The following is a 25,269-nucleotide window of genomic DNA, read 5'->3' on the forward strand; positions in this document are numbered from 1 at the left end:
TTGTAGTTTATCAGCTACAATGTAGCTGCTGCCTCAAAATTTAAACTAGCTTAGAAACTTAGGCACACTAAACTGCATGACCTTGTCACCCCAAAACAACACTGGAGAATGAGCTTTTGTACCTGTGCTTCTGATACTAAATCATTCTTTAACTATTTTTTTGTCCTACCCTGTTAGGTTTTCAAAGTATCAGTAGACCGCTTTGCATAAAGTATAAGCTACTAATTCTGCTGGTAACAATGACAATAATTTTTCCTCTCTCATTACTAAAAGCAGCTTTTATGACATGAAGCAGGGCACAGGTAGTTTCACAAAAAAGGTATTTATTATTCTTAGCAATATTCACCTTGAAGGAATATGAGGAAAGCATACACTTTTTACAGACAATATATAAACATGTTGTACATAATTAACAATAATTTAGTTCACTAATCCAAAAATAAGCAAAATAAAAATTAAAATAAAAACAGAAAATACTGAAGAATTTTTTTATGCTGATACAAGTACAAAATAATTTAAATCTCAACTGCCGTTGTCTATGCTGCAGTGACTGACAATATATTGCACTTTGTCAACTGTATCAGTAATCCCTGTCTTTCATCCACATCCCTTCCCCTCTGCCCAAATCCTACAGAAATTTGAGTTGGGTACAAATAATGTACAACTGTACCATTGTAAAAGGTAAAAAATAAAAAGGACCTATTTTTTTACCTCAGTAGATTAAAAATTCTTATGATTTCTCCCAACCAATTTAGTTTCCCATTTATTTTCACTTCTTTACAAAGTGCACCTATATGCCTATGCAGACCAAAAAAAAAGGAGGAAAGCAGGATTTTCATGGCTGCTTGGTTCTTAATTATAAAATACTAAAATTACAGGTTTTAAAAAAATTTACATACATCCATTTTTTATTTAATTCTGTTTTTTTCTTTAAAGCAGGACTTTTGCAGTAAAGATACAATTTGGCTTGATCCAAAAAAAAAAAAAAAAACAAAAAAACAACCCAACAAAAAATAGTTAAAATTTAAAAAAATAAAATAAAAAGCTTGTCACAGAGTTAAGCTTACGTGGTTTACATTATCAAACCCCTGTTCATTGGGGCATTTTCATCAGAAGTATACCTAAATATGTACACTGTATGTTATACTGGAGCTTGTGTTCACAAGAGGCATCAGATCATAACAATCAATAGAATACACTTCACATTGGCAATAGCTTTGTTTTCGGTCATTTACGTACAATAAAGTTTAATAATGGGAGATTTTAATTCATTTTTTTTATTCTTTTCTTTTTTTTTTTTTTTTTCCATATAAAATCCACTATGGAAAACAGACGTTCCCCTTAGAACGATGCTTTCCCTCAGCTGTCTCTGTGTCTGGGATTTGACGGATGTGTGAAGCTCAAACTGATTGTCTGTTTTCCCCTCTCCAGTGATCTCAGCCTCATTTCTGCCCTTCCTCCCAGTGCAGTCCATGGGGGCCTGGATGCCTGAGACAGCACACTGCATGTGGATGTGGTGGCCACACTGCCCAAAGTTTACCCAAGCAGCTAATCTGCATTTTTAAGCGACAGCTGCCAACACAACAGAACAAAATGCTTCAACCTCTAAAGTCTGTGAGCAGGATGGTTTTTGTGCCCCTTTACAGTTTTGGCTGTGCTAGAACTTATACAGGCATTTACCAAAATTGTGTTGCAGCTATCACCCAGTGCAAGACTGCCTTCCCCAAAGTTTTTTTCCCAATAGTTTGTCTGACCTAGGTTGTTTGGTTTGAGGAACCGTAGGGTAGTTGGGAGAGGGGCTCTTTTTTAAAATAAATCTTTCATGCTAGGGAGAAGAATGAAAGAATTGTGTCAAAATAATCACCATCTTGGGCATATTAAAATCCCATAGTACGGCTACATTTTTGCTTTGTTCCTCGCCCTCGCAATCTTTTCCCCCTTCCTAGTAACTTTGGTATGGAAGATAGATGGAGCCAATCCAAAAGGGCTGTTGAGTACATTTCCCCTCTGCTTGTTTTGAAGGCAGCTTTTCTTACAGGGTAGCCATTGCAAATGACAGCGCAAAAACATGCAGTCAGAGGGGTTGAGGCTTTTTGTGGAAAACAAATTAAATATGACTTTGTGTCTGATTTTAAAAATTACAGTTTAATAAAGATGCCCTTTTCTTTTTTCCTTTTTCTTTTTTTTTTCTTTTATTTCTTTTTTTTTTCTGGTTTTTTTTTTTTTCTGGTTTTTTTTTTTTTTTCCTTTTTTTTTTTTTTCCTTTTTTTTCCCTATCCCAAACGAAGTCCGCAATAGAAATCCAGCATGTCTGGCTTCCAGTGAGCCAATTCCATCCTGGGAGGCTGCTTATATCTCTTTACAATATTCACAGTAATAACAAAGAGAGAAAGGAAAGCCAGTTCCAAAACTTCTCCTTCAGCTTCTGCCATCTTTTGCTTCCTGCTGGACCATTAAGTATCAAACAGGTGAGTTCTTTTTACTTATACCTGAGGGGGCAAAGTGCATTACAGGCACCACTACACATTTCTGCAGAAGACCCATCATTTGCAAGGTTTTAGTCCAGCTTTAGGAGTTAAACCACATGGGAGCAAAGGTCTCCTTTTGCCATCCCTACATTCTCCTCTTGGCAGAACATTGTCTTACTTGGTGTCATCCTAGGCAAAATCCCATGTTCTTAGTATCTGGATGGGTCTCTTGGTCAGCAGGTTTTATCCCATAGCTGTAACCATGCTGGATGGGTGTGGGTGTCCAAATGAGATGCTGGAAGATGGGTGGATGGGGGTAGGTGTTGGTAGGATGTGTCCAGAGTGGCTGAAAGGGGGCAAATGCCCCATGGGTGCCATGTGACTGGCAAGGGCAGCGGCGCTGAAGGGAGACGACTTCTCCTGCATGCACTTGGACAGTTCCTCAAAACACTCAGAGCCTTTCTTGCTTTTCTTTGATTTGTTGGACATTTTCCTATTCCTGGTCTGAATTCCTTCCTTTTTCATGGTCAGAGGCCTGTTCACCTGCAAGAAATGAGAAAATCAGGCTCATGCAGACAAAATGACCTTATTGTGCAAAAATGAAAATATTTGGACAGCCCCCATGTGTTTTTCCTGGATGGAGACCTTTTTCTGGCCAAAAAAAATGGTGTTTCTCTCTGCAGAACTTGTTTATATTGATTTGTTTAATAAAACCACACACACAAAAAAACCCCTAGACATGAAAAACAAATTGAACTGAATTTGGCAGCTGATGACTCTCTTTCCCGTAGGCTTACCCCCAGTCCTCATTAATTTCCTAATAGAAGATCAAACTGGGAGGCAACATGCTGACCCAAATTCAGTCCTGAGACATGAGCAATCTTGTACCAGTAACATCTCTTACCTACAGTGTAATAACGTTCCAACGTATCAAGTGTTCCTGCTTAGGATTAATTATTTTAAAAAGATAAAATAATACAACAAAGCCTTAGATACAATTAATTTTTTACAAAAATAAATCAAAATTAAGATAGCCCATCAGGATTATTTTTTGCACAGAGCCCATCCCAAATGGCCTCTGTTTCTGGAGGGAAACAGCACACAAAACCCACTTAGTTAAAACCAAGTGTGGCAGCTCTATTTTGCCTGCTTTGCCCAAGCGTTAGAAGCCAAGCTAATACATTGTAATGTCACTGAACTTAGCATCACTATGCTGACAAAGAACGGCTGTCACTTCCCAGGGGAACCTTAGAGACGGGGAAGGAATAAAACAACAACCAAACCCCTGAAACCAATAAAAGCCTAGTGTACACCATGCAGTTAAGACATCAATCCACACCAGGCAAGCAGCGACACATAAGATGAGTAAATACTCACATTGTGCAATTTGTAGTAGAGTCCGCAGGCATTACAAACCGGGTCCCCGTTTGCGTTGCGTCGCCATAAGGTCGTGGTGGTTGTCTGACAGTTGGCACAACAAGTCCCTGCTCTCCTGGCCGCTGACTAACCAAAAGAAAAAGAAAATTAAAATGTATCACCAGGTGGAAGGAGATCATAAAAAAGGTCAAACTGGACTCAATTTTTAGTTTGGGGAGAACTTGTTACTAAGATTTTACAGAGCATCAGTGCTGGAGGAAAGCCGCTGTCAGTTTTCAGTTTTATGTATGTTATGGTTTTGTTTAAATTTAAATATTCTCCTATGCAAACTTTCAAGCCCCATGGCACTCTGTGTGCAAGGGAAATAAGGAGAGAAACAGTCAATCTCCGATTCCACAAATAAAAATTTTAGAGAGGCGAAAAATAATCTTGACTTTTTCAAATTTTCCCTTTGCAGAATTCTAAAATGCATCAAGAAAATGCATTTGCTTTTTTCTTTTTCTTTAATGAGTTTAGTCTGTGGCACTGTTGTGACGGGTTTTGAAAACAGGGAATCTTTAAGAATGTGATTTTTACCCCTACTCTGGCCCTTGAAAGTTGGGTACAAAAGAAAATGAACCACATTACTTAGCTGGGTGTAGTATTTATCAGAGCCATCACTGACAATTCAGTTTGCATTTACAAGTGAAAGGGAGAAAACAAAACCGGCTCCAACTTTCTTTAAATATTTAGCAAACCAAATTTCATGCCTTGCAGCAATGATTCTGCTGACCCCCGTCTGCCGCCTCTGTCCCTTACTTAGTTCCTTGGCTGACAAGTCCTCAAACAACTGTCTTAAAATTAAACAAAACCACCAAAAATCCACCACCCTTTCCTAAAACAATTGTTCTGCTGAAACCAAGGTGAGGGGAAAGAGAAAAGCCCAAACATTCACCCACCTCCCAAAACAAGAACAGGAAAAGTAGAACAACAGGCGCCCGTGATTCCTGGACGGGCCCTTGTCTAGCAGACCCCACGATAAAGCGTCCTTTGTGCAGGGACAGTGACTTATAAAGTATTATGGACATGGACAGACTAACTGCACCCCGTGTTTTGGGAAATTATTTTGTATTAAAACCTTCAGCCCTGCCTCTAGAAATGGTCAAAATACCAAGTCCATTTTGTGCTACTGAATTAATGCTGAGGACTCGGTATTTTCTTAAATTGGAGTTTATTTCCTAAAGCGTATCAATCGTGGTCGTTCCCTGGGGGCCTTGCTCCCTGGATATTTCTGCAATTAGCCATGGGGAACCATGGGGTGAAGCAACAGCAAAGCTCACAGGGCATCTCCGTGAGCACAGAGCCAGTCGCAGGGCAGTGGGATTCCCAGAGAACTCCGTGTGCTTCCCTGCCTGCCAGCCCCAGTGGGGAGCAGGCGCCGCTGGAAGCACAGCTCAGCCCGCTCACCAAAGAGGAGCACAGGGCTCTGTTCTCACTTGCTCCTGATTTATGCCATGGCTCTCTGTAACTTTCCCAAAGCTGATGGACGGTTCAGCAGCTCTAGGCAAGAATCAGGCCCTCTGAGACTCGTATATTTCGGTGCCTTACTGGCCTGTGAGAGCAGGCCAAAGGCAGAAATAGGGGGTACCCCCTACTGCAAATGCACTCATGCAACCCAAACACAATTAATGCCAGACGTCCAAACGCTGACATTATTAATACGATCACTTTGCTATTGCATGGCAGATGAACAAATTCCCAAAGATGGCCACCTCCTCTCCCTCGCAAACAAGCAAACTACAGTGGAAAAAGGGGCAATAAACAAAGCTGTAAATCAATTAAAACAAAGCAAAACATTCAAACATCTAAACACTAAAAGAAAACCTCTCTAGTGCCCCCCAAACCCGGCACAGTGAGCTAAGTATAACAGTCTCCCAACACACTGAAGGTGGAGACCTATGTTTGCATATTTGAGATGGCTTACTGATACTCAGCTATGCTGCTTAACTCTATGGCCTGTCCCATTCAGTCTGGAAAGCACTTGAGCCTGAGAGACGATAATGTTACACTGTTGTCTTAACATTTTTCTATATGTCAGTCACTTTAGAAGGCAAGTCATTAAGCAGCTTGCATAGCTGAAATACTGACTCAGGACAGAAATCTTCTATATCCCATCCCAGCGGTAGAAGAGTAATGCCAATTTTCTGCTCTCTAAACCTCATTGATATTTGCAAACGAATAGCTAGGAGACTTAGGCACCATAAATCACAAAGCTCCAAAAAATATATTTATTATTCTTAGCATTTTACGCATTATTTGTGGAGTAGAGTGTATTAGAAATTTCAAAACAGCAAGCATGACTGGCAAGGCTTGCCTATAGAAACTCTCTAAAGCTTTTAGAGTCAGGAAACAGATACACAAAGTTTCATTATCTTTAACGTACAGATATCCGGATAGGAAACTACTACCAGGAGCTTAGAAAGGGCTTTTTTTTTTTTCATCAGTCAAATGAAAATACAAAGTATAGGTGACTCCATGGAAAAATAATAGGATTTTTTTTTAACAGTAGGGGATTGTCTGGGGAGGGAACCAATATTAATATTGCCAGAGAATGTAAGAGTGAAAATTACTGCATGGCTTTTATACAAATAATTTTCAAGTAGGGAGCAGTAGCTTTGACTCATCTGATTTGTTTTGCTTTTCTGAAGCTGGAACTTTTTTATAGTACATGGTGGAGGACATTCATGCTCATAACCCTTTCACTCCCAGTGTGTGCCCAAACGGCCCCAAGAGGCCGAGTAAACGAGGAATTAAATTAAAAGCTGTCATCTGAGGACAGACGGGGAGAAGGACACGGATATCCCGCATGCATTGTGAGCGGCAGGGAGGCTGGGGACAGAGCAGGCTCGGTGGTCCTGCCGGGATGGGGGCGGAGGGGAGATGTGCCCCGAGGCACGGCAGTGACCTCGCCGTGACTGACCCCCGTGTACAGTACAGCTCGGCTCCACGCAGGGGCTGAGCACAGAGCAGGCACGACTGGCTTGTGCCTGTGTGTGGTCCCGTTGCCTTATTTATCCCCAAACCCAGGAGAAATAGAGACACCTACCAGCCTTCGCTTAGGTTTAATGAGAGGTCGGTTTTGACCGTTCATTTTGTGGTAGAGCCCGCAGGCGTTGCACAGGTAATGCCCGGTGCCGTCTCTTCTCCAGAGGGGGGTAGCAGTGGCTCCACAGTTCACACACTCCCTGCCTTCTAAATGGAAACACGAAGAAAACAGGTTTCTTTCTTTAAAAACAAATTCACAAAATCTTTTCGCATTGTCCTTTATGCATTTTTCAGAAGTAAAAACAGTGTGTTAATTCTGTTAATTAAGCACAACCAGACAGCAGTGACATCTACAGTACAGGCATCAAGGAGCCCAGTGTTTTAAGAACTCCAAGGCCCCAGTATTTTATGTCATGATCAGGAATAGGCAGCACTCTCTGCAAAGTGAGAAAGAGTGACACTCTTATTGTGTCAGATGGAAGTTATCGGTTCAGCAAGAACTCCCTCAGTCTTTACTGGGCACCGCTCCCCTCCCGGATCTATTGCACCCCGGTGGTGAAATCCTGTGTTCCCCTGCCACAAAAACACCCGTGCACGTGCACACACACACCTGCAAACACACCACACCTTAAAGAGAGACAGAGGAAGAGGTTTTCTAGAAATAAATCTAAGCAAAAAGACCTCCAATTCCACACTTTCTTTTTTGTTGCAAATGCTACAGTATGAGAAAGTAGAGCCGAGCAGACTGGGAATGGATACAGAATACCAGGGTCTCAGTTATGATTTTTGTTCTAAAGGCATAAAAATGCTGTTAATGCTGTTTTTTGAGAAAGTTCAGTTTCACTGGACATTAGTGTAAAAAACAGGCTTGAGTGCTTTTCTGTTTCTGTGATTTTTCAAAAATCCAGTTTGGATTTGGTAGGGAGCAGTTTACCTTCATTATTAGTTTTAGTACAATGTGGTAAACATGGCAGTGTAGAATGGCTGCATTAAATAAAACACAACATGTAACTCCTAGATATCTGTTTTTGCATCAGAAAGCTTCCTGCTGAAAGTTCATTTGCCTTGGATGGTTTGAGGGCACGTCTGCTTAATATAGAAATCTCTCTTAATACCGTTCATGCAAATCCTACAGTATTTAACTGGAAATTCTTTTTGCTAATAACTGAAGCAGGCCATGTTGAGTTCAGCAGGGTTTGTGTCTGCTTTAATCTAGGGAGTGGGTAGCTTTTAAACAACACAGTCTAGAGTGAGAAATGAGGGGAGCTCTGCGGCACTGCATTTGTAGCTTTTGTCCCTCCTAGGGCAGGAAGCTGCAGGAGTCGTCCTGTCGTGAGTCTTAGTTTTCCTACGAAAACACTGAGTGGTCACGAACTTTCCCCAGTTCCTTGCACTGGGAGCTCCCTTACAGAGGGAAGAAAAAAAAAAAAAAACAACCGTAAAACAAAAGAAAAAAGGTCCTTGCTTCTCCCATCTAAAAATCATCGGCAGCTATGAGACTATTTTTTTTTAAAAAGCTACTCAGGATCCCTCTGTCATTAGAGACCTGGATCTTGAACCAGTTTCCAAAGACAGGAGGTTTGGGCTACCTATTGCCTGTAGTTTCTCTTCTATGCACTACCTAAAAATGCATACACATAGTAGCAACTGCCTGGAAGTAACAGCAGAGAAAGAATGTATTTTTCTGCTCCGAGGAATCATTTGAAACAGTACCGATGAGCTTGTAAAATAGCTGGTATTTTTGTTGCAAAACTCGTAAGAGATCACATTTCTAAATTATTGTCTACTTAAATAAAAACATGTAGTGTATTCATAAGCAAATATGCTCAATGGAATACATATGCAAATGCCTATAGGGACATTTTTAACGGGCTGTCCAAAATCAGCCCAAATATATTGCAGTTAAATTTCCTTTCATTGGTGAGAATATTAAACCAAAAAGGTCAGTAGAATTACATAAATTCTTGTAATTCGTGTCTAGCTGTATAATACCGTGATTTCAAAGTGGGATAAAAACTTTGTTCATCAGCTGATTTACAGATTTAGGACTGCACTGTTAGAAGAAATGCAAGGAAGGGCTGTGAACATGGGAAAGGTCTGCAGGCAGTCCTTTGGAAGCAGAGATATGTCTGATTCAGGGTTTTTTAAAAAAGCGTGAGGAGTATTTTCTAGTTAAAGTTAGGCTGGAGTAAGTTAGCAGTGACTAGACACCTTAGTCTTTTGCACTGGTATGTAAACTATATTTGAACTTTTGCTCTTGTAAAATGCGAAGGGAAAAAGGCCCTTTGCGATCTGAAGGGGACAGGCCAGGGAAGTTTCGCTTTCATCTTGCTCTGGGACTTTGGGTGGTGTTAAGGGAGAGACATGGAAATTATGGAGGGAGAAATACCTATCCTGGAAAGTCCCTATGTGTCATCCATGGGGGTTTCCCTGGCTTGAGGGAGCAGGGTCGAGCCTGAGCCCCTCGGGAGCCTGAGGCCTGCTTTTCTCCGATGAGAAGGGTTCGGGTTTCTTTCTCCATATAAATCCCTCTTTGTACAAGGCGATCTGCTGGCTCAGACTGCCCTGGTCCCGTGCCCCGCGGCCCCTTCGAGCGCCCTGTGGCCAGTGCCTGGGTGCATTGGCACCCAGGAGCCCAGTCCAAGCTCCATCTCCTACTTTTAAAAACCCAGAAAAGCAGAACCAAGCAGTCACCTGTCCCTCTGTCTCAAAGAGGGCCAACTCAAGCACCCAGCCTCGCAGCAGCCCGCACCCTCACCCCGACAGCCGGCGCAGCCACCCAGCACCCGCACGGAGCCCCGGGACACGGCGGGGAGCCCACGGGCTGCCACTTACCCGAACAGGACCTGGCCTTGCTCCGCGGCTTGGGGGTGAAGCTGGACGCGGGGCCCCCCAGAAAACTGCCCGGGTGGAAGAGACTGCTGCTGTAGTCGTGGGCAGCCGGCACGTAGGAGGGGTAGGTGGGGATGGGGTGGTGGGTGGAGGGCTGGGCCCCCATGCTGGTGAGGCTGCTTCTCAGCGGGCTGGCGCTCTCCATCTTCATGCCCTCCGACAGCGACACTTGGTACTTGATGCTGTCTTTGTCCTCCTGCCGAGCCCCGGCGGAGGAAGAAGGGGAGGCGGCGCTGGTGGAGTTGGGGTCTGGGGACACTTCCTTGGGAGGGGTCGGGGGGAAGCCGAAGAGGTGAGAGCCGGAGTGCGAGGCCGGGGTGAGCGAAGACACGGAGGCGGTGCTGGAGGTGCTGCTGCCCGGGTACACCGAGATGGCCCCAGGCGCTCCGGCCGCCGAGGGGTGAAGGGGTGTCTTGGTGAAGGGGCTGACGGTCCAGGGGTTGTGGTGATGGGCAGACAGTGCCGCCTTGCTGCTGTCCAGCCAAGGAATCCCGGGGCTGTGGATAAGATGAGGCCGGCACATTTGACTCCCGGTCAGGCGGGCTGTAGAAACACAAGAGCATTTGGGGTCAGTGTGGGGCGGCTCAGCCCGGAGCGGCTCGGGGAAGACCCCAGTTCCCCTGCGTTGGGCAGCTCCTCGGTCTGCGGACAGGCAGAGGACAGGCGGCCCCAAGAGAGGCTTCACAACCCGGGGAAGAGCAGCCAGGCTGTTAGCAGCCCCTTCGCCCTGTCCCATCTAAGGGAGATACCAGCCAGCGCGGCCAGAAGGAGCAAGGGGAACTCAGGCAATCCCTTTCCTCCCACCCCATTCCTGGGAAAATGCAAGCAAACCCCTTTCTGCTTTATCTTTCTGAGCTGCCGTAACGCTCTCTCTTCCTAAAAACATCCCCAAATAAAATCCATCCCTGGTTTGAATCGGTTTGTATTTTGCATCCGGGAAGTAGCCGTGTCTGAGAAGGTTTTTGGCCCGTGCGCACACTGTTTCCCCTTCCTCTCTCACCTCCCCCCTTTCTTTCCCTCCCCTCCGCTAGTCCTTGGTTATCCCTAGGGTTAAAATCCACCCGTGCCTGCCTGTCTATCCTGTTTTCGATCTCCTTTTCCCCGGCTCCGACACACCGAAGCGGCCCGGAGCGAAAGTTCTCAGCCCCGCGCAGGACACCCGCGGCTCGCACGGAGGGGCCCGGAGCGCTGCGAGACGGCGGGGAAGGGACCGGGCGCTGATTTACCGTGTGCCTGGCTGTAGGAGACCCTGGCCCGGGCATGGGCGGAATTGGCGTAGTAAGGGTTGCCCTGGGAGTCCAGGTGGTTGAAGAAGACGTCGACTTCATCCGGAGGTAGGAGCTGCGCTGGTTCCATGTAGTTGTGAGCCAGCCCGGGGTGGTGGCTGTCGGGGTGCTGCCCGTTGAGCACGGCGTGGTGAGCCATCCAGCGAGGCTGATCCGTGGCCACCTCCATGGCCTTGGGCCTCCCCTCTCACCCACCCCCAGGCCAGGAGCGAGCGGCGCTCGGTGGGGGCGGGGAGTGCTTCTCGGGGGGTCGCTTTTGACGCTGCCTGGTGGGTTTTGAGAGATTGGAGTGGCTTTTCTTAGAAACAAAACCGCCGAGTGACTGGAGCGCGCCCTCTGAGGCGTGGGAGAGGACCCCTGAAGTCAGCGTGTCCCTCTGTCAACAGGGGGGTAAGCGAGGCAGGTCCGGGAAAGCGCCAGGGCAGCACCTGTAGGGAGAGACGGGAGGTTTAGCAGCTGGGCGGCCCTGGGTGCGCTGCTCGACGGGCCGGCTCCCGGCCGGCTTCTTTTCCCGGAGGTACATGGATGGGGAGGGGGAAGTAGAGCCCCTCCTCCCTTCCAAAAATATCCTGTCCCCAAAACTCCTTGCCTTGGTCTCTCCCTGCTCATTGCCCCACAAAATAAACAGAGATCCATTTCAAACTCTTAACTAAAAGCAAAAAGGAAAAAAGGAGGCAAAAAGAAAGGAAAAAGAAAAAAGGAAAAAGCTTCGTTTCTCCCCCCCCCTCGCTAGAAACGTCAATAGGAGTTTTTCCAGCTGGCTTCAAAAGCGGGGTGAAAAAGCAAGAACGACAGAACGAATACAGCGTAATTCTACTAAGAACTCCAACTGACACAAAAGGAAAAGGAGGGGGAGAAATAGGGAGGGGGTAGACGAGAAGAGTAGAGAGAAGGGTGTTTAGAGAAAGCAGCGAGTGCGCCCTGGCAGTGGCGCGGCGACCCCCCCGCGCCCCACACTTACCCGGCGCGGGAGGCTGGGTGGCGATGATGCCGGCGTGGAGGATGCGAGGGCAGCGAGGAGGGGGAGAACGGAGGGGGAATTTAAAAAGCGAAGAGGGAGAGGAGGGGGGAAAGGCAGAGCGAGCGCGGGAGGAGCAGAGGAGGCTGGATGGAGGGTGTTACTCAGATGGCAAAGCCGCTGCTCTGGCCGACTCGGTCCCATCCCCGCGCATCCTATATGAGCGCTGGCGCCAGCTGGCCGCGGCGCCGCAGACGGGCCGGGGCGCGCAGGGCCGGCGGCCGGGCCAGCCAATCCCGCCGCCCCACACCGCCCCCAACCGCACCCCCGGCCCCAAACGGAGCCGGCCCGGGGGGGTGGGGGAGAGCGGCAGACCCCCTCCTCCGCCCCCCTTCCCCTGCTCGCAGCATCTCGCCCGGCAGCGCCGTGGGGGCTTTCCCCGCCCGGGCGCTGCACGCCCCTGCGGGGCGGGGATGGCAGGATAGAGGGGATCCCGCGGGGAGTGCGGAGATGCGGAGTGGGGAGGGGGGGGGCCGAGCGGAGATGGAGTGCGGGAAGGGCTCGGATGGGGCTGACTCCGCCGGTGCTGCCCCGCCGCCAAGCCGTGACTTTCAGCGCCGCCGGGATGCCCGGGGCTGGAAACCGGCACGGGGGAGATAAAGATGCTAAAATCCCTTAAATCAGGCACAGCGGCGCGCAGCCGGGAGCGGGACAAGCATCAGCCTGGTCACGTTAGTTTGAAATAACTGTCTGGTTCGGGAAAAAAAAATAATTAAAAACAAATAATTGCGAGGCTCCGATCTCACCCCGGAGACCGATGGGACTAGCAGGGCCCGGGCAGCGGCGCCGCGCCGAGCCGGCTGCAGGGCAGGGACGGACCCTGCTCGCTCCCCGGCCCGTAGTGCTCGGGCCGGACCCGGGCCGAGGTTGGGTAGCGACCCTGGGCCTGGGGATCCGAGCCGAGCCGAGCCTGGCCGGGCCGGGGCGCAAGGACGCTGGGACGGGGCACAGCCTTCCCGGTGGGGCCGCTGCGGCATCGGTAACACTTCTTTTCCCTCTATCTCTCACTTTTTTTCTTAAAATAATTAATAACAAAAACCAAGCATCACAGTTTTAATATTTGCAAATACTCGTGTGTTTTGGGGCGGGGAGCGGAGGTGCATCCCGAATCAACAGGCGTTTTCCGCGGAGTTTGTGGTTCAGTTCAGCGGCAGCAGCCGGGGCGCCGGTCTGGCTTCGCCACCCGCGAAGGTGCGGATAAACCGGTCCGCCTTTGGGGCGGAAAATAATAATAATGGGAAAGGCACAAACAACTCCCCGGAGCGCAGCCGGGCTTTGCTGCAGGTCCCGTTTCCCAGGCGCTCCTGTCCCGTTCCTCAACCGCCGCTTTCGGGGAAAAAGGGAAGCGCTGATCGCAATCCTTCAACCCTCCCAGCTGGGCTAGGGCGAGGACACCGTCCGTGCCCGGGACTGGGGCGGGGGCGGCGGAGAGCAGCCCCTCGGCTCCAGCCCGACGGCGCGGGAGCGGCGGGGCCGTGCGGGCTCTCACCGGGCCCCACCGGGGGCTGCGGGCAGGGGGAGCGGGGCAGCCCCGAGGATGCTGCTGCTGCTGCTGCCCCCCGGGCCGCGGGCAGCGCTGGGGGCTGGGAGCTGGAGCCGGCCTCCCCCGGCCCGACCGCCCCAGTCACTACGACGCCGGGGCTCTGACGTCACCCGTCACTGCCAAATTCGCCAGGAAATGAACTTTTAAAAAATAATAATAACAATAATAATAATAATGACAGTAATAATAATAAGACTCCTTTTCCTCGCTGCGGAGCACGTCTGGTCGGAGCGACACGGGGCTCCGTCTCTTACTATTCCCCCACCACCACTCGCTGTCCCCCTGTAACCTTCCCCCGAGGGACCCTCAACGCAGCCCCCCGGGGGGAGCCCACAGCTCAGCCCGGCGGGGCGGGGGAGCCGGGGCCATACTGGGGGACCTAAAGGTTGGGACAGGGGGAGGCGGTTACCCTTCCCCCCCTCCCCCTCCTCATGCTCTCCTCTGACGCCTCCTCCACCCAAAGCCCGGGTGTCCCGCTCCTCCCGGCCCCCTGACCTCGGGGCTGCGCGGTGGCGCCGGGACCGCGGCGCCCCTCGCCCCCTCCTGCAGCCGCGGGGGGGTCGCCAGCGGTGGGGCCGGGCAGCTGCTCCTGCGGCGGCTGCCGGGCGCGGAAGGGGCGGTGGAGCCGGCTTCTCCCGGGACGGGCTGCTTGGTCCGGGCAGGCCGGGGACAGGCACTGGGCCGGGCTTGGTGGGAGAGGGGCCGGGGTTCGGGAGGGCAAATGCCCCCCGCTCTGCGGAGCGTGCCCGGGAGTCTTAGTTCGGTGGTGCCCGGAAGGAAAGGGAAACAAAGCAAAAATTAAAGCAAAAACATTAAAAAGGGAAAGTTAAAAAGCAGAGAGAAAACCAAGATATCTTTCCAAAAATCCGGCTTCTCCCTCCGAAGTGATTTATTTCTACATGCACCAAAAACGCCCAAGTATCACCCGAAAATGGATTTTTTTAATGTTTTGAAAGAAAGGCGATTATAAAATAGACTCGGGCCGTTGCAGGTAGATCCCCTCGATGCCTCGTTCTACCCACCGCCGGAGGCGACCGGGGCCGGGGTGCGCCGTGCCCGGGGAGTCCCGGCCGCTGGAGCAGGGAGGCGGTCAGCCGGGATCACCCGGGCCTCGCCAGCTCCCGCTCCCGACCGCCAGCGAAATCCAGCCGCTCGCTACATGCTTATTAATTAATGTGGATGTTTTAATTACTGCCCTCCTGCCATCAGCGCGGGGACACGATTTTTGGGGGATTTTTTGGGGGGAGGAATGGGGTGGGCTGTTTGTTTTAGGCAGGTGATAAAATCGCAGTTAACGAGCTGATAATTCGTTCGTGTTTGTTTTAAAAGACAAATTGTAAAGATTAATCAGTCGGCTTGATTTATGGCGAGGCAGACCCCGGCGCTGCCCGGCCAGGGCTCCCTGAAGCCCCCGTCTCGGGTTACCCGAGGCCCGGCAGGCGAAGGAAAACAAAAGCGGCGAGCGGGTGGCGGCGGCGGCTCGGACCGGCTTCCCCGGCGCCCGCGCCACCTCCGGGCCGGGGGTCCGGCTACCAGCCCCCCGCCGCCGGGTGCTCCCCTCCTGCGGCCGGCGCCTCTCCTCGCACCCACCTCTCGCCTGCTGCAACCCCTCCCATTAAAGCCCTTTGTCAAATAAATGACCCCTCCAGCAGGGATGAAAGATTTCTGCTGAGAGACCGGCTGAGCTGGGAGACTTCCTAACCGGCCGGCTCACAGTATGTTGGTTTATTTTATTTTTTTTTTTTTTTTTTATTTTATTTTAATTCCTGACGTGTCCCGTCCCCGCTGCTTGGGTCTAGCGGACCGAGTGCCGGCTCTGGTCTCGGCCGCTCAATGCCCCGGCGGCACGGCTGAGGTTTTTAATTGAATTAATTCACCCACCGGGAGCAGCAGCGAACTGCGCTGGCTGCTGGAGTCGAGCAGCTTAGCTCCGCTCCGCAGCCCGCCGCTCACACGGCTGGTTAGGCAGCTCTTCCCTCAATTTTCTGCCAAAGCTTCCCGGGAGAGGGTTCGGCGGGCCCCACTCCTTCACCCCGCTCCTGCCAACCCCCTTTTACCTCCTTTCCCCCCTTCTTCCCTCGGGCACTACGAGCTCCGTTTTCTTAACTTTCTTTTTTATTATTGCTCTTGCAATTATTTTTCTCTTTTATTAAGGGAGCTTTCCCAGGTCTGGAAGCACAACTGGTTCTTTTGATTTGATTGACAAGTGATGTCATATCGTTAAGGGAGGGGGGAGACGACAACATGTTTTAGCAACAGTTAGTAGTGCCATGTGATGGAGTTGACACCTATTCTTGGGCAGAGGAGAAGGCAGAAAACAAATAAACCGGCGCCGCACACGGACCATTTATTTACATGTCCGGAGAGGGGATTCTTCCTCTTTTTTTTCCTTTCTTCATTCTGAGTGTTTGGATCGGAGAAAAATTGTACCTGAGAAGAACCCGCAGACCCCAGGGCACGTTCCTCCAGACACCCCTTCCTGGGGTACCCCCGCGGCCCCCCGAGGGCCACACTCTCTCCGGGTGAACGGAGACCTGGGGGTCGAGACCTCCCAGCGCTGCCCCGCTGCCTCCCCGAGGTGCAACCCACAGACGCGGGCAGGGAGGGCAGGAAAACTCCGCGAAAAGAAAGAAGAGAGGGAGAAGTGCTCAGTGCTCAGCACTGCTCGGGGCCGAGGCGCTGCCGGTGCCGGCGGGCGATGTGCTAGCCCCGGGCGAGCCGGGGAAGGCGGCTGCTTGCCGGCGGGGAGGGGGCTGGGAGTGCCTTTTGTAGGGGTCCCGCCCCGACCCCTCCCGCCGCAGCCTGGGGACCGGCCGGCTCTGCCATAGGAGCCCCGACAGCCGCTCCCTGCCAGCAGCCCCCCACCCGTCTAGGGTATATTTCCTTGGATTTTTGGGGGGAGAGAAAGTTTTTGCTTTCTGCCTTAAAAAAAACCAAATAAATTTCTCGGTATTTTCTGCCCTTTGGTCTAGTCTCCGCTTTGCTTTTCTTCTCCCCCGTCCTGCGTTACTAGCATGTATTAATGGCTCCTGATAGGGTTATAAAGTGACACAGTTACCTTGTAACCACAAGACCCTTACTTAACTGCATTAAGGAAAAACAAAAAGAAAAAAAAATAGGAAAAAAAAAGCGCGAGAGATACGACTAAGGGAATAAGTAATGGAAAAATTAATTTTTTGCTTGTTTTTGTAAATACGCTCTCCCCCATCCCGCAGAGGATTTCTGCGGGGTATGCACCCCACCGTGGGAACCCTCGGTCCCAGTCTCGCTCCCGACACCCTCCCGCACACGCCTTCACCTGCGCTTTATCTGCAATTTGTCTGGTGCCCGCAGCCCCCTGGCTCGCTAGGCTGCAAAATAAATGGGAGGAAAAGCCTCAAGCAGACCCCAGCCTGCCCACAAAACCGCCTTTTGTGTAAGTTCCCGAAGAGAAATGCGTGCGTGGGGAAGGGAGAGGTTACACACGAGCAGCTTAATCCAGAAAAAGGTATAATTTTCTTTTTCAGGCGCTGTCAGGAAAGATTTCGTTTGCAGGATCTCTTAAGTTTTATGTATTTTTTTTTTCCTTTCAATGTTATTTCGGGAGCAGCTGTTGTAGGATGGAGGAACGAGGCCGAACCCGCAGGTTTGATTTATTTCTCCTCACGCAAAACTGTGCCGGGTAGAGACCGACCCGGCACCGTGAACGGGACTCGACTCACTCCCGGCAGCGGCGGTGCCCCTGCGAGCTGCGGGGCTGAGCCAGGCCGGAGCTTTGGCTTCCGAGCAAGAAAATATTTGCGTTTAATAAAGATGCTCCGTGTGTCGGGGAAGAACAATCCCCGCTACCGAAACTCGCACCCCCTTAGTGAAATCGCTTTTCTTATTGAAATCGCATCAAATCCAGGCAGGCTTCGCTCCTGGACGCTTCTCTTTATTTTTTTTTTCTTGCCTTCCAGCCTGAGCACCCCAAAGCAAAAGAAGAATAAAGAGGGGAACTTTGCACATACAAAAACAGAAGAAAAAAAAAAGGCGAAGGGGTGAAAGAGTCGGCGGAGAGGAGCGGCCGTGTCCCCGATGTGCCTGGGTAATTTTAAATCATGCAAAGCCCCGTAAAGCTGCCGCACGGGACTGGGACGGGAGGACTCCCCGGCAGGCAGGTGCAGAGAGAGCGGGGCCGGGCCCTGCCGGCTTTCGGGGCAGAACAAACCCTCGCATCTTTTTTTTTTTTTTTTTTTTTTTTTTTTTTTTTTTTTTAATGCCCAAATCTGCTAACAAAGAGAGAGAAGAGATAGGATGTAGCTGCGGGGAGGGGACGCAGGGCTCTCTGCACACCCTGTCTCCGGGAAATCTCTGCCTGGCCGCCCTGGGTGAAATGCAACTTTCCAAGATGGAGATTTAAATAATCACCCCAGTGACAATGGGAAAAAAAAAAAAAAAAATCAAAACAACCAAGCTCAGATCCAAGCACGGCCCGGCAGCCCCGCTCCCCGCAGGGTGCGGAGCGGGGAGAGCCCCGCCGCCGGGCAGAGCCGGGGGAGCTCCTGTGCCCCCGGGCCGACGGCACGGCGCTCAGCCCGGCCGGCTGCGAGGAGCAGCCCGGAGCTCCTGCCGTACCGGGGACATTTTTTCGTTCTTTATAAACCCTGCCAGATTTGTCCCTGGGGAAAACAGCTCGAAGAGAAGCGCTCCCGCAACGGGACCCGCACCTCGGCGCCGGCAGGGCCGCGCAGAGCCGCGCTGCCGCTGCCCCTTACCTTGCCTCTCGCCTGTCCTCGTTTTTCTTTCACTTCTCCGCGCGGTGCATGGGAAGCGTCAGTTGCGCTGCTCCGGGGCCGCTGCGCGGGCTGGGGGGGTCGGGCCGGCAGAGCCTCCCCGCTGCTGCGGGCGGAGGGTGCGCGCAGCCCGGCGGAGGGGCTGCCGCCGTGCGCGCTGCTCACAACTGGCAGCAGTTTCGAGCTGAGCCCTTTTTTTTTTCCTCCCTTCCCTCCTTCCCCCCTTCCCTTCCTCCCTCCTCCCTCCCTCTCCTTTCCTCTCTCCCTTCTTTCCCTCCCCTTCTCTCTCTCACTCTCCTGCATTCACGGATGGCACAGAGAGCCACTGTGTATTTATGTACATAATACGGCAGCTCGTCCCCTCCACTTCATTTGCATCATTACAATATCTGTACAAGCACATCACATTGTCTGTTGCTTGCACCTTTTGTTACGGTTGCTGTCACAGTCTACGCGACTTGACTTTCATATTTTAAATGAATTGATATTATACCAACAACACGCACTCACATCCCAGGCGCTGGGAATCCGGGCTCCGGCTCGGAGGGCGCCGCAGCCCCAGCCTCTCCCGAGCCCCTCGCTTCTTCCTCTGATCCCAAGGAAGGTGGGCTGGGGGGAGCAGCTTCGTAGGATCAATTATTCCTATAAATTACTCCTAGTCGTGTTAATTTTCTTTCCCTCTCTAATGAAGGAAATGCTTTGGGAGTCTTGGATTTTTTTTTTTTCCATTGACCAGCCTGATTTTTGCATAACCTCATGTTTCTTCTCACACCTTTCCCTTCCAAATTCAGCCTTTCGGGCTATGCACCTGCACCTAAGTGAGGCAGCGGAGAAGCTGGAAGAGGCACAAGCAGATATTACGCGACGAGTCGTTGTTATAGCTAGGAAAGAGACGGTAAAATACGTATTTCATAGAGCACTAAGAAATCCAGCCAGAACGAATGTTTTCGGAAATGTTGGCGCTCCCCAGCCCTGGCTCGGCAGTCCTCACCTGCCGGGTGTTTTCCTGCCCGCGGGTGGGTGTGCGGGGCTGGGGGCTCCCCTCGCCCTGCGCCCGCTGCCTGCGTGGGGTGCCGGGCACCGGGGCCGCTCCGGGCGGCTCGGGGGGAGCGGCGCGATTCTCCAGAGGGGGGACAGCCGGGACCCCCGCCCGAGGCTGCAGGAAAACCATATTAATACAGAAACAAAGGCCGGACCGTCCGGTGGCGGCCCTGCGGGAGGTGGGGGAACGAAATACGGTTCGGGAAGGGAAGGAGAAAAGTTTCGCGTGAGAGGAATTATCATCATAATGGAGGTAAAAATGTGAGCAGGGAAAAGAGGCGGGGGATCCTATTCTGCTGGCATTTTCTGTCTGTCTTTGTGATATGGTTCGGGGGAAAAAGGGTCCTTGATATGCGGCAGATAATTCTTATCAGCCCCACGCAGCCCATTTCCAAAGTAAGTGTTTTAATTACTCCTCCTGTATTACCCTTCATCCTCTGAGAGAAGATACATCACCAGATTTATGCAGGGGAAAAATACAAAAGAATGTGGTATTAAAATACATACATACATATATCCCTTCTTTTTTCCCTTGTGCCCAGGAAGAGGGAGACGCTGCGGCAGCCGCGTCCTGGGATCGCCCCGCACGGAACGACTCCAAAACGAGGAATTGTCACTCAGGCGGAAAAACTACGGGAAAAGTGGGGTTTGAAGGCTGCAGATTTTTCCCCAGGCGGGGCCAGACGGGGGTGTGCGAGCCGGGGGCTCCGGGGGCTGAGACCGGAGCGGTGCCCGTCCGAGCCTCGCCGCGCTGTCCCGGGACAGCCCGGGTCACCCCTCCCCGTGCCACCAGACACATTGGGGGTCGGAGGGGCAGGGAGTCGGGATTTTCCCCTCATGCCCCCTGGAAGAGAAGGATGTTTTCTTTCTTGTTAAGCTTTCGTACTAAAGATGTCATCTGAAAGTCTGGGAGGAAGGGGGACCGTGCTCTGCTCTCTTTCACGGTAACAATCATATCATATTGAAAAATATGATAGACAGTGGGGGAAGATTTCCTCCCCCATTAAAAAAGAAAAAAAAAAAAAAAAAAAAAAAAAAAAAGAAAACCCAACCTTTTCAATATTGATTCAACCAAAAAAAAAAAAAAGGGCAGAGAATTTTAAAAGAGAAGAAGCAGCACCAGCAGCAAGGAGAATATAGGCTCAGCAGCTCTCCAGGTTCGCTTCCTTATTATTACTATCCAGGGGTAATTTTTCATCTCTGCTAGCTAATCTTTGTTCCTTGTGAAGATAATGAATAGCCCAATCCTTATCTCCTGGGCTCCTGGAGGCTGCTGGAGAATGGGGTTGAACAGGGTTGAAAATTGGTTCCAAAGTGCTGCTGAATAAATGGTGTTCCTTATCTCTCGCTTCCAGATTATCGGAACCCTTTCAAAACTCACACAACAAATACAGCCACCGCATCTAATGCATCATTTACCAGAGCAGATCTCCGCGTTTGATCGGCAGATAGGCAAAATCTATGTATTCCTTGCTTTACTTAGTATGCATGGATGCGGGGCTGCTGTGCACGAGGGTTGCCCCCAGCCGGGCCTGGGACACCCCCGAGGCTCCTCGCACACGCGGGGCTCTGCTGTGGATTCGCGGAGTGACAAGAGTGTCCCCTGCCCATCCCCGATCCAGGGGAGCAGGGTGGGACAACAGCTCACCGCGCAGGGTGCTGCCACACAGCATGCTTGGAAATTGGGGCTGCTGGGCTGAGACGCTGGTGGATTTGCAGGGAAGGGAGAAGAGTTGTGAACATCATCCTGGGCACCCCAAGCACCTGCTCACACTCACTCTGTCTCCTGCACCCACAGCCGCCTTCACCTGCATCCACGGGCAGTCACTGCTCCAGGAGTGATGAAGTGCGTGGCAGCACCTCTGAAAGGCTGAAAACCTTCCCCACCCTGAAAGCCGTGTTCAGGTTCAGCTGTGTCCCAGTCCTGCCCCAGCCCTCAGCAGTTTAGAAGGTCAATCTAGCCCAAACTCCCAGTGCTCCCCCAGCTCGTTCCCCCCAAACCCCGGCCGTGGAGCCCTGCCAGCCCCTCGGTCCTCCTCGGGCTGGGCTGGCTTCCAGCCCTCACTGCTGGGTGATCCCTCCACCTCCCAGCCACAGGCAGGACAGGGCACCTGAGGCAGCCCAAATCTGGGAAGCTATTGATGATTCTGAGGGATGAAAATAAACCTTACAGAAAGGGAGTTATTTGCTCCTAGACTTAGTGTGAAGTCTGTCCCTTCCAGCTCAGGGCAGTATCAGATTTTTCTTCCTTTCTTACTTCCTCTCTTTCTTTACTTCTCTCTTTATTTCTTGTTTGTTATTCTCTCTTTCTTTATTTTTTTTTTCTTTTTTTTTTCTTTTCTTTTTTTTTTTTTTTTTAACTCCTTTTCCCCCTCCCAAAACCTATCTGTATAACAGTAAATTGCCTCCAGTCTGGGTGTGCAGCCCCCAGTTCCAGAACAGGAGATCCCCCAACCCAGAGCCAGGGACAGATGTCCCTTTTCCCTCACCCAACCCTTCTTTCTTCTGGTAGTACCTGAGCTTGTGTCCAGGAGCCTGACAAGGAAACATTTTATTCTGCAGCACTAGAGCACGTCACATATTGCTAGCATTGCCCTGGACCCCCAGGCCAGGAGGACAGCAAGGTTTTGCATGGGGACAGGACACTCACAGAATCCTGGTTCCCTCTACCTGTCCAGCAAAGCTCATCTCATCCCTGCCTGGAAAGACAGAGAAACTTTCATGGGATGTTGCAGGCAAGCAGCAGCCCCTGTCCACACTTGAGAGTTTTGCAAATGTTCAACTTGTACTAATTTTGTATGGCTGTATTCACAGTTGTTCTCCGTAAAAAATGGACCTGTGTTAGTTTATTAATAACCTAAACATTACGCATTAAAGACCTATGAGTGACACAAGATGACAAAAAGCTGTATTTTTCCAATATACACAAGCACACATTTAATAACCTTCTATTGCATCTCAGCTAGGCCTTCTCTCTGATGGTTCCCATGGCAACTGAGATAAAAAAGCAGCCATTTTCCATATCTCTATGAAAGTCTATTATATTGCAGGATTAGTTCATCTTCTGCTAAGGTCAAACACAAAGTCATACAACCTGAAATATTTAGAATCCATGTACATTCATTTTTTTATATGCCCTTTCATTTTCCACAAAAGACTGTGCTCCTCCGAGGTTTTATTCCCCAGAAAATGCTAAGCAAAGCAATAAAAAAATCATGATTAGCAGCTGATGAAAAGTTCAATTGTTTTTTTTCTCTCTCTCTCTCTTTTTTTTTTCCTCTCCCTCTCTCTTTTTTTTCCCCCTTTAAAAAAAAAAAACCACAAAACACTATTGTTGGGCAGATAGTGCCTTCCCCATTTATCTCTATCAGCAGCCGTGATTGCAGCCGATACCTGCCGCCTAATTGGGCTGGGAGCGATTCGCAGGCGGACGGCGGCACCTTCTGGCAGCGGCGGGTGAGAGCGGGGACGGGACAGCTCAGAATCCCCCGCTCAGATTCCCTGCTCAGCATCCCCCGCTCAGCATCCTCCTCTCATCATCCCCCGCTCAGCATCCCCCGCTCAGCATCCCCCGCTCAGCATCCTCCTCTCATCATCCCCCGCTCAGCATCTCCCGTTCAGCATCCCCTGCTCAGAATCCCCTGCTCAGCATCCCCCGCTCAGCATCCCCTGCTCAGCATCCCCCGCTCAGCATCCCCCGCTCAGCATCCCCTGCTCAGAATCCCCCGCTCAGCATCCTCCTCTCATCATCCCCCGCTCAGCATCCTCCTCTCATCATCCCCCGCTCATCATCCCCCTCTCAGCATCCCCGGCTCAGCATCCCCCGCTCAGCATCCCCCAGCTACCAATCCAGGAATGCCCCAGGACAGCCCCGCTCCACTCTGCACAGAGTTGCAACTATTAATAAAATCCTGCCGCGGGTTTGAACGTTCAAAATTCTGCATCTGCTTATTTCCCCGGTGATTAAACATTTTATTTAGTAGTACAAGTATATTCCCAAAGCCTTTCACCTGCAAGTTCTAGCTATTGCATGCTTGCAAGAGGGGAACAAAACAAAACAAAACAAAAAAAACAAAACAAAACAAAACAAAACAAAACAAAACAAAACAAAACAAAACAAAACAAAACAAAACAAAGTTATACACATCTGAGTGGCTCCTGTGAGCCCTGATCTCTGCAGGAAAGAGAAGTCACTTTTCTTTTTTTATGAAGGAGTTGGCAACGTAATTCAACCAGGTCTTGGTGACACCTCGAAATGCAATAAAATAAAACATGGGCAGCCTTCAGACAGTTTGAATGGTGACAAACATGTTATCACCCACACCATGAAGAACCACGGCTCACTCTTTTTCCAAGGTCACTCCTGAAAACTGGGAAATCAGGGGAGAGAATTTCTGTGTGTGGCCCGTCATACTTGTGGCTTTGTTCACAGATATATGCTGCAACATGACATTTATTCCAGCCCCCTTTAATGTGGAAAAATAGACACTCTGGAAATATGTGGAAACAGGTAGAAGCTCGAGGGTGGCAAAAGGATGGAAGAATTTTTTTTTTCTCTTCTTTTCCCCATCCCTCTATCCCCAGGAGGCCCCACAGGGGTGTCCCAGTGGCCTCAGTCATGGTGTTGGAGCTGCTCAGGAGGGGCCAGGTGGGGGTTTAGCAGGGATAGAGTATTCCCTGGATATGCTCTATAGGGATGGTGTATTCCCTGGATATGTTCTACACCTGCTGCAGAGAGGTGCAATGGGACTGGGAGACAGGAGCTGGTGCGGGCAAAGCCAAATCCAGCCTGACCCTCTGCTCCCCCAGCCTGGGTGAGAGCAAAGAGGTGTTGCCAGAGGTCAGCACATGCCTAAGAGTATTCTCAATAAGCTGTTTGCAGGCAGGTGCTGCACAGCAGAGCCATGCCCACCTTCTGAAATCAGGGAGCAGCCCTTGCTCTCAGCAGCACACCTGGAGGGGGATGCCAAGGTGGCTGCCCCACCTGGGGACCCAGTAACCCAGGGCACCCATAAAAGCCCACAGTACACCTTTCCTTCTCCTTCCTTTGCTCTCTGCTTCCTACTGCTCCTTTTGGGGGGAGAGCAGATGGCTGCATTTTTAGGGCTAATATAAACCTCCATATTTTTAAACTTTGGATTCTATGATTTGGATGTTTGGGGGTTTTTTAAGGTGGTTGTATTTTTAGTCTCAAGGTTTGGACTAAAGAGAAGAAGGCTGCAAATGTGTCCTGAGCTAAATATTTGAAGGAGGAATTTAGCACATCACCAAACACAGGTGGGTTTCTGTTTTAAGTCTTGTGGTTTCTTTTCTCCTCTACTTCATCCTTTCCCTCCTGGTCATCAGTTGCCATGGTAGTTGCATATCTGAGGTTTGTAGTCCTGAGAAAGCCTTTAGAAATCTGGGAGTAAGTGTGTCCTTCAGCTAAAAAACCACCTTCCCTGGAGTACAGTGTCAGCACCCATTTTTTGAGGTGGTGGTGTTGGTCCTTTCTCACAGCTCTGGCTCACCTGTGGTAGCTGCTGCTGTGACAGGTGTGGGCTGAGCTGCCCCAGTGCTGGTAGTGTGGGTGTTATGGAGGGGCTGTGACAGAGCTCAGTGTGAGCATTCCTGTCCTCCAGCAAGTGGGGATTGTTTGTGTGCTGGTGTCCACTGGGGCCTCTGGGAACTGAACTGCTGGGTACCATGCTGAGTGCTGCTCAAACTCAGCAAAAATGGGGAAAACAAACAAGTCTCCTTTGGGCTGCAAATATTTAGATTATATCCAGTGGCCAGTTAGTGCTGGGGGGAGCCTGGAGGATGTGGGGCTGCTGGATTTTCCAGGAGCAGGGTGGCTGTTCAGGCTGGGAGAAAGGGGCTCCCTCCA

General features: G+C 50.5%; 1 protein-coding gene and 1 long non-coding RNA gene across 4 annotated transcripts; one reads left to right on the forward strand and one right to left on the reverse strand.

Annotated features, from left to right (window-relative positions):
- Window positions 1-303: 303 nt before the first annotated feature.
- Window positions 304-19,161, reverse strand: GATA2 (GATA binding protein 2). Of its 2 annotated transcripts, none has more exons than XM_056501671.1 (6): window positions 18,345-19,161; window positions 10,988-11,475; window positions 9,705-10,304; window positions 6,931-7,076; window positions 3,846-3,971; window positions 304-3,011 (listed from the first exon to the last, which is right to left on the reverse strand). In XM_056501671.1, the coding sequence occupies exons 2-6, from the start codon at window positions 11,214-11,216 to the stop codon at window positions 2,712-2,714; spliced, it is 1,401 nt and encodes a 466-aa protein (XP_056357646.1). In that variant the 5' UTR covers window positions 11,217-11,475; window positions 18,345-19,161; the 3' UTR covers window positions 304-2,711. The 2 variants fall into 2 exon arrangements, with proteins under 2 accessions (XP_056357646.1, XP_056357645.1); XM_056501670.1 differs by lacking the exon at window positions 18,345-19,161 and adding an exon at window positions 12,009-12,466.
- LOC130258367 (uncharacterized) lies at window positions 11,025-20,034 on the forward strand. Of its 2 annotated transcripts, XR_008841492.1 has the most exons (5): window positions 11,025-11,095; window positions 16,824-17,095; window positions 17,547-17,674; window positions 19,154-19,257; window positions 19,946-20,034. It is a non-coding gene; the product is annotated as an uncharacterized LOC130258367 (long non-coding RNA). The 2 variants fall into 2 exon arrangements; XR_008841491.1 differs by lacking the exon at window positions 19,946-20,034 and having other exon boundaries at window positions 16,824-17,023; window positions 19,154-19,241.
- Window positions 20,035-25,269: the final 5,235 nt, after the last annotated feature.

The sequence above is a fragment of the Oenanthe melanoleuca genome, chromosome 12, assembly GCF_029582105.1.
Source record: "Oenanthe melanoleuca isolate GR-GAL-2019-014 chromosome 12, OMel1.0, whole genome shotgun sequence".
NCBI classification, from domain to species: Eukaryota; Metazoa; Chordata; class Aves; order Passeriformes; family Muscicapidae; genus Oenanthe; species Oenanthe melanoleuca.

Bases quoted from the DNA above. Each gene is read 5' to 3' on its own strand.
- GATA2 (XM_056501671.1), bottom strand. From the start codon at position 11,216: ATGGAGGTGGCCACGGATCAGCCTCGCTGGATGGCTCACCACGCCGTG. The intron at 7,077-9,704 runs GTAAGTGGCAGC...GTTTCCATTTAG, and splicing joins CAAGGCCAGGTCCTGTTCGG to AAGGCAGGGAGTGTGTGAAC. The intron at 3,012-3,845 runs GTGAGTATTTAC...CATTTCTTGCAG, and splicing joins TCTACTACAAATTGCACAAT to GTGAACAGGCCTCTGACCAT.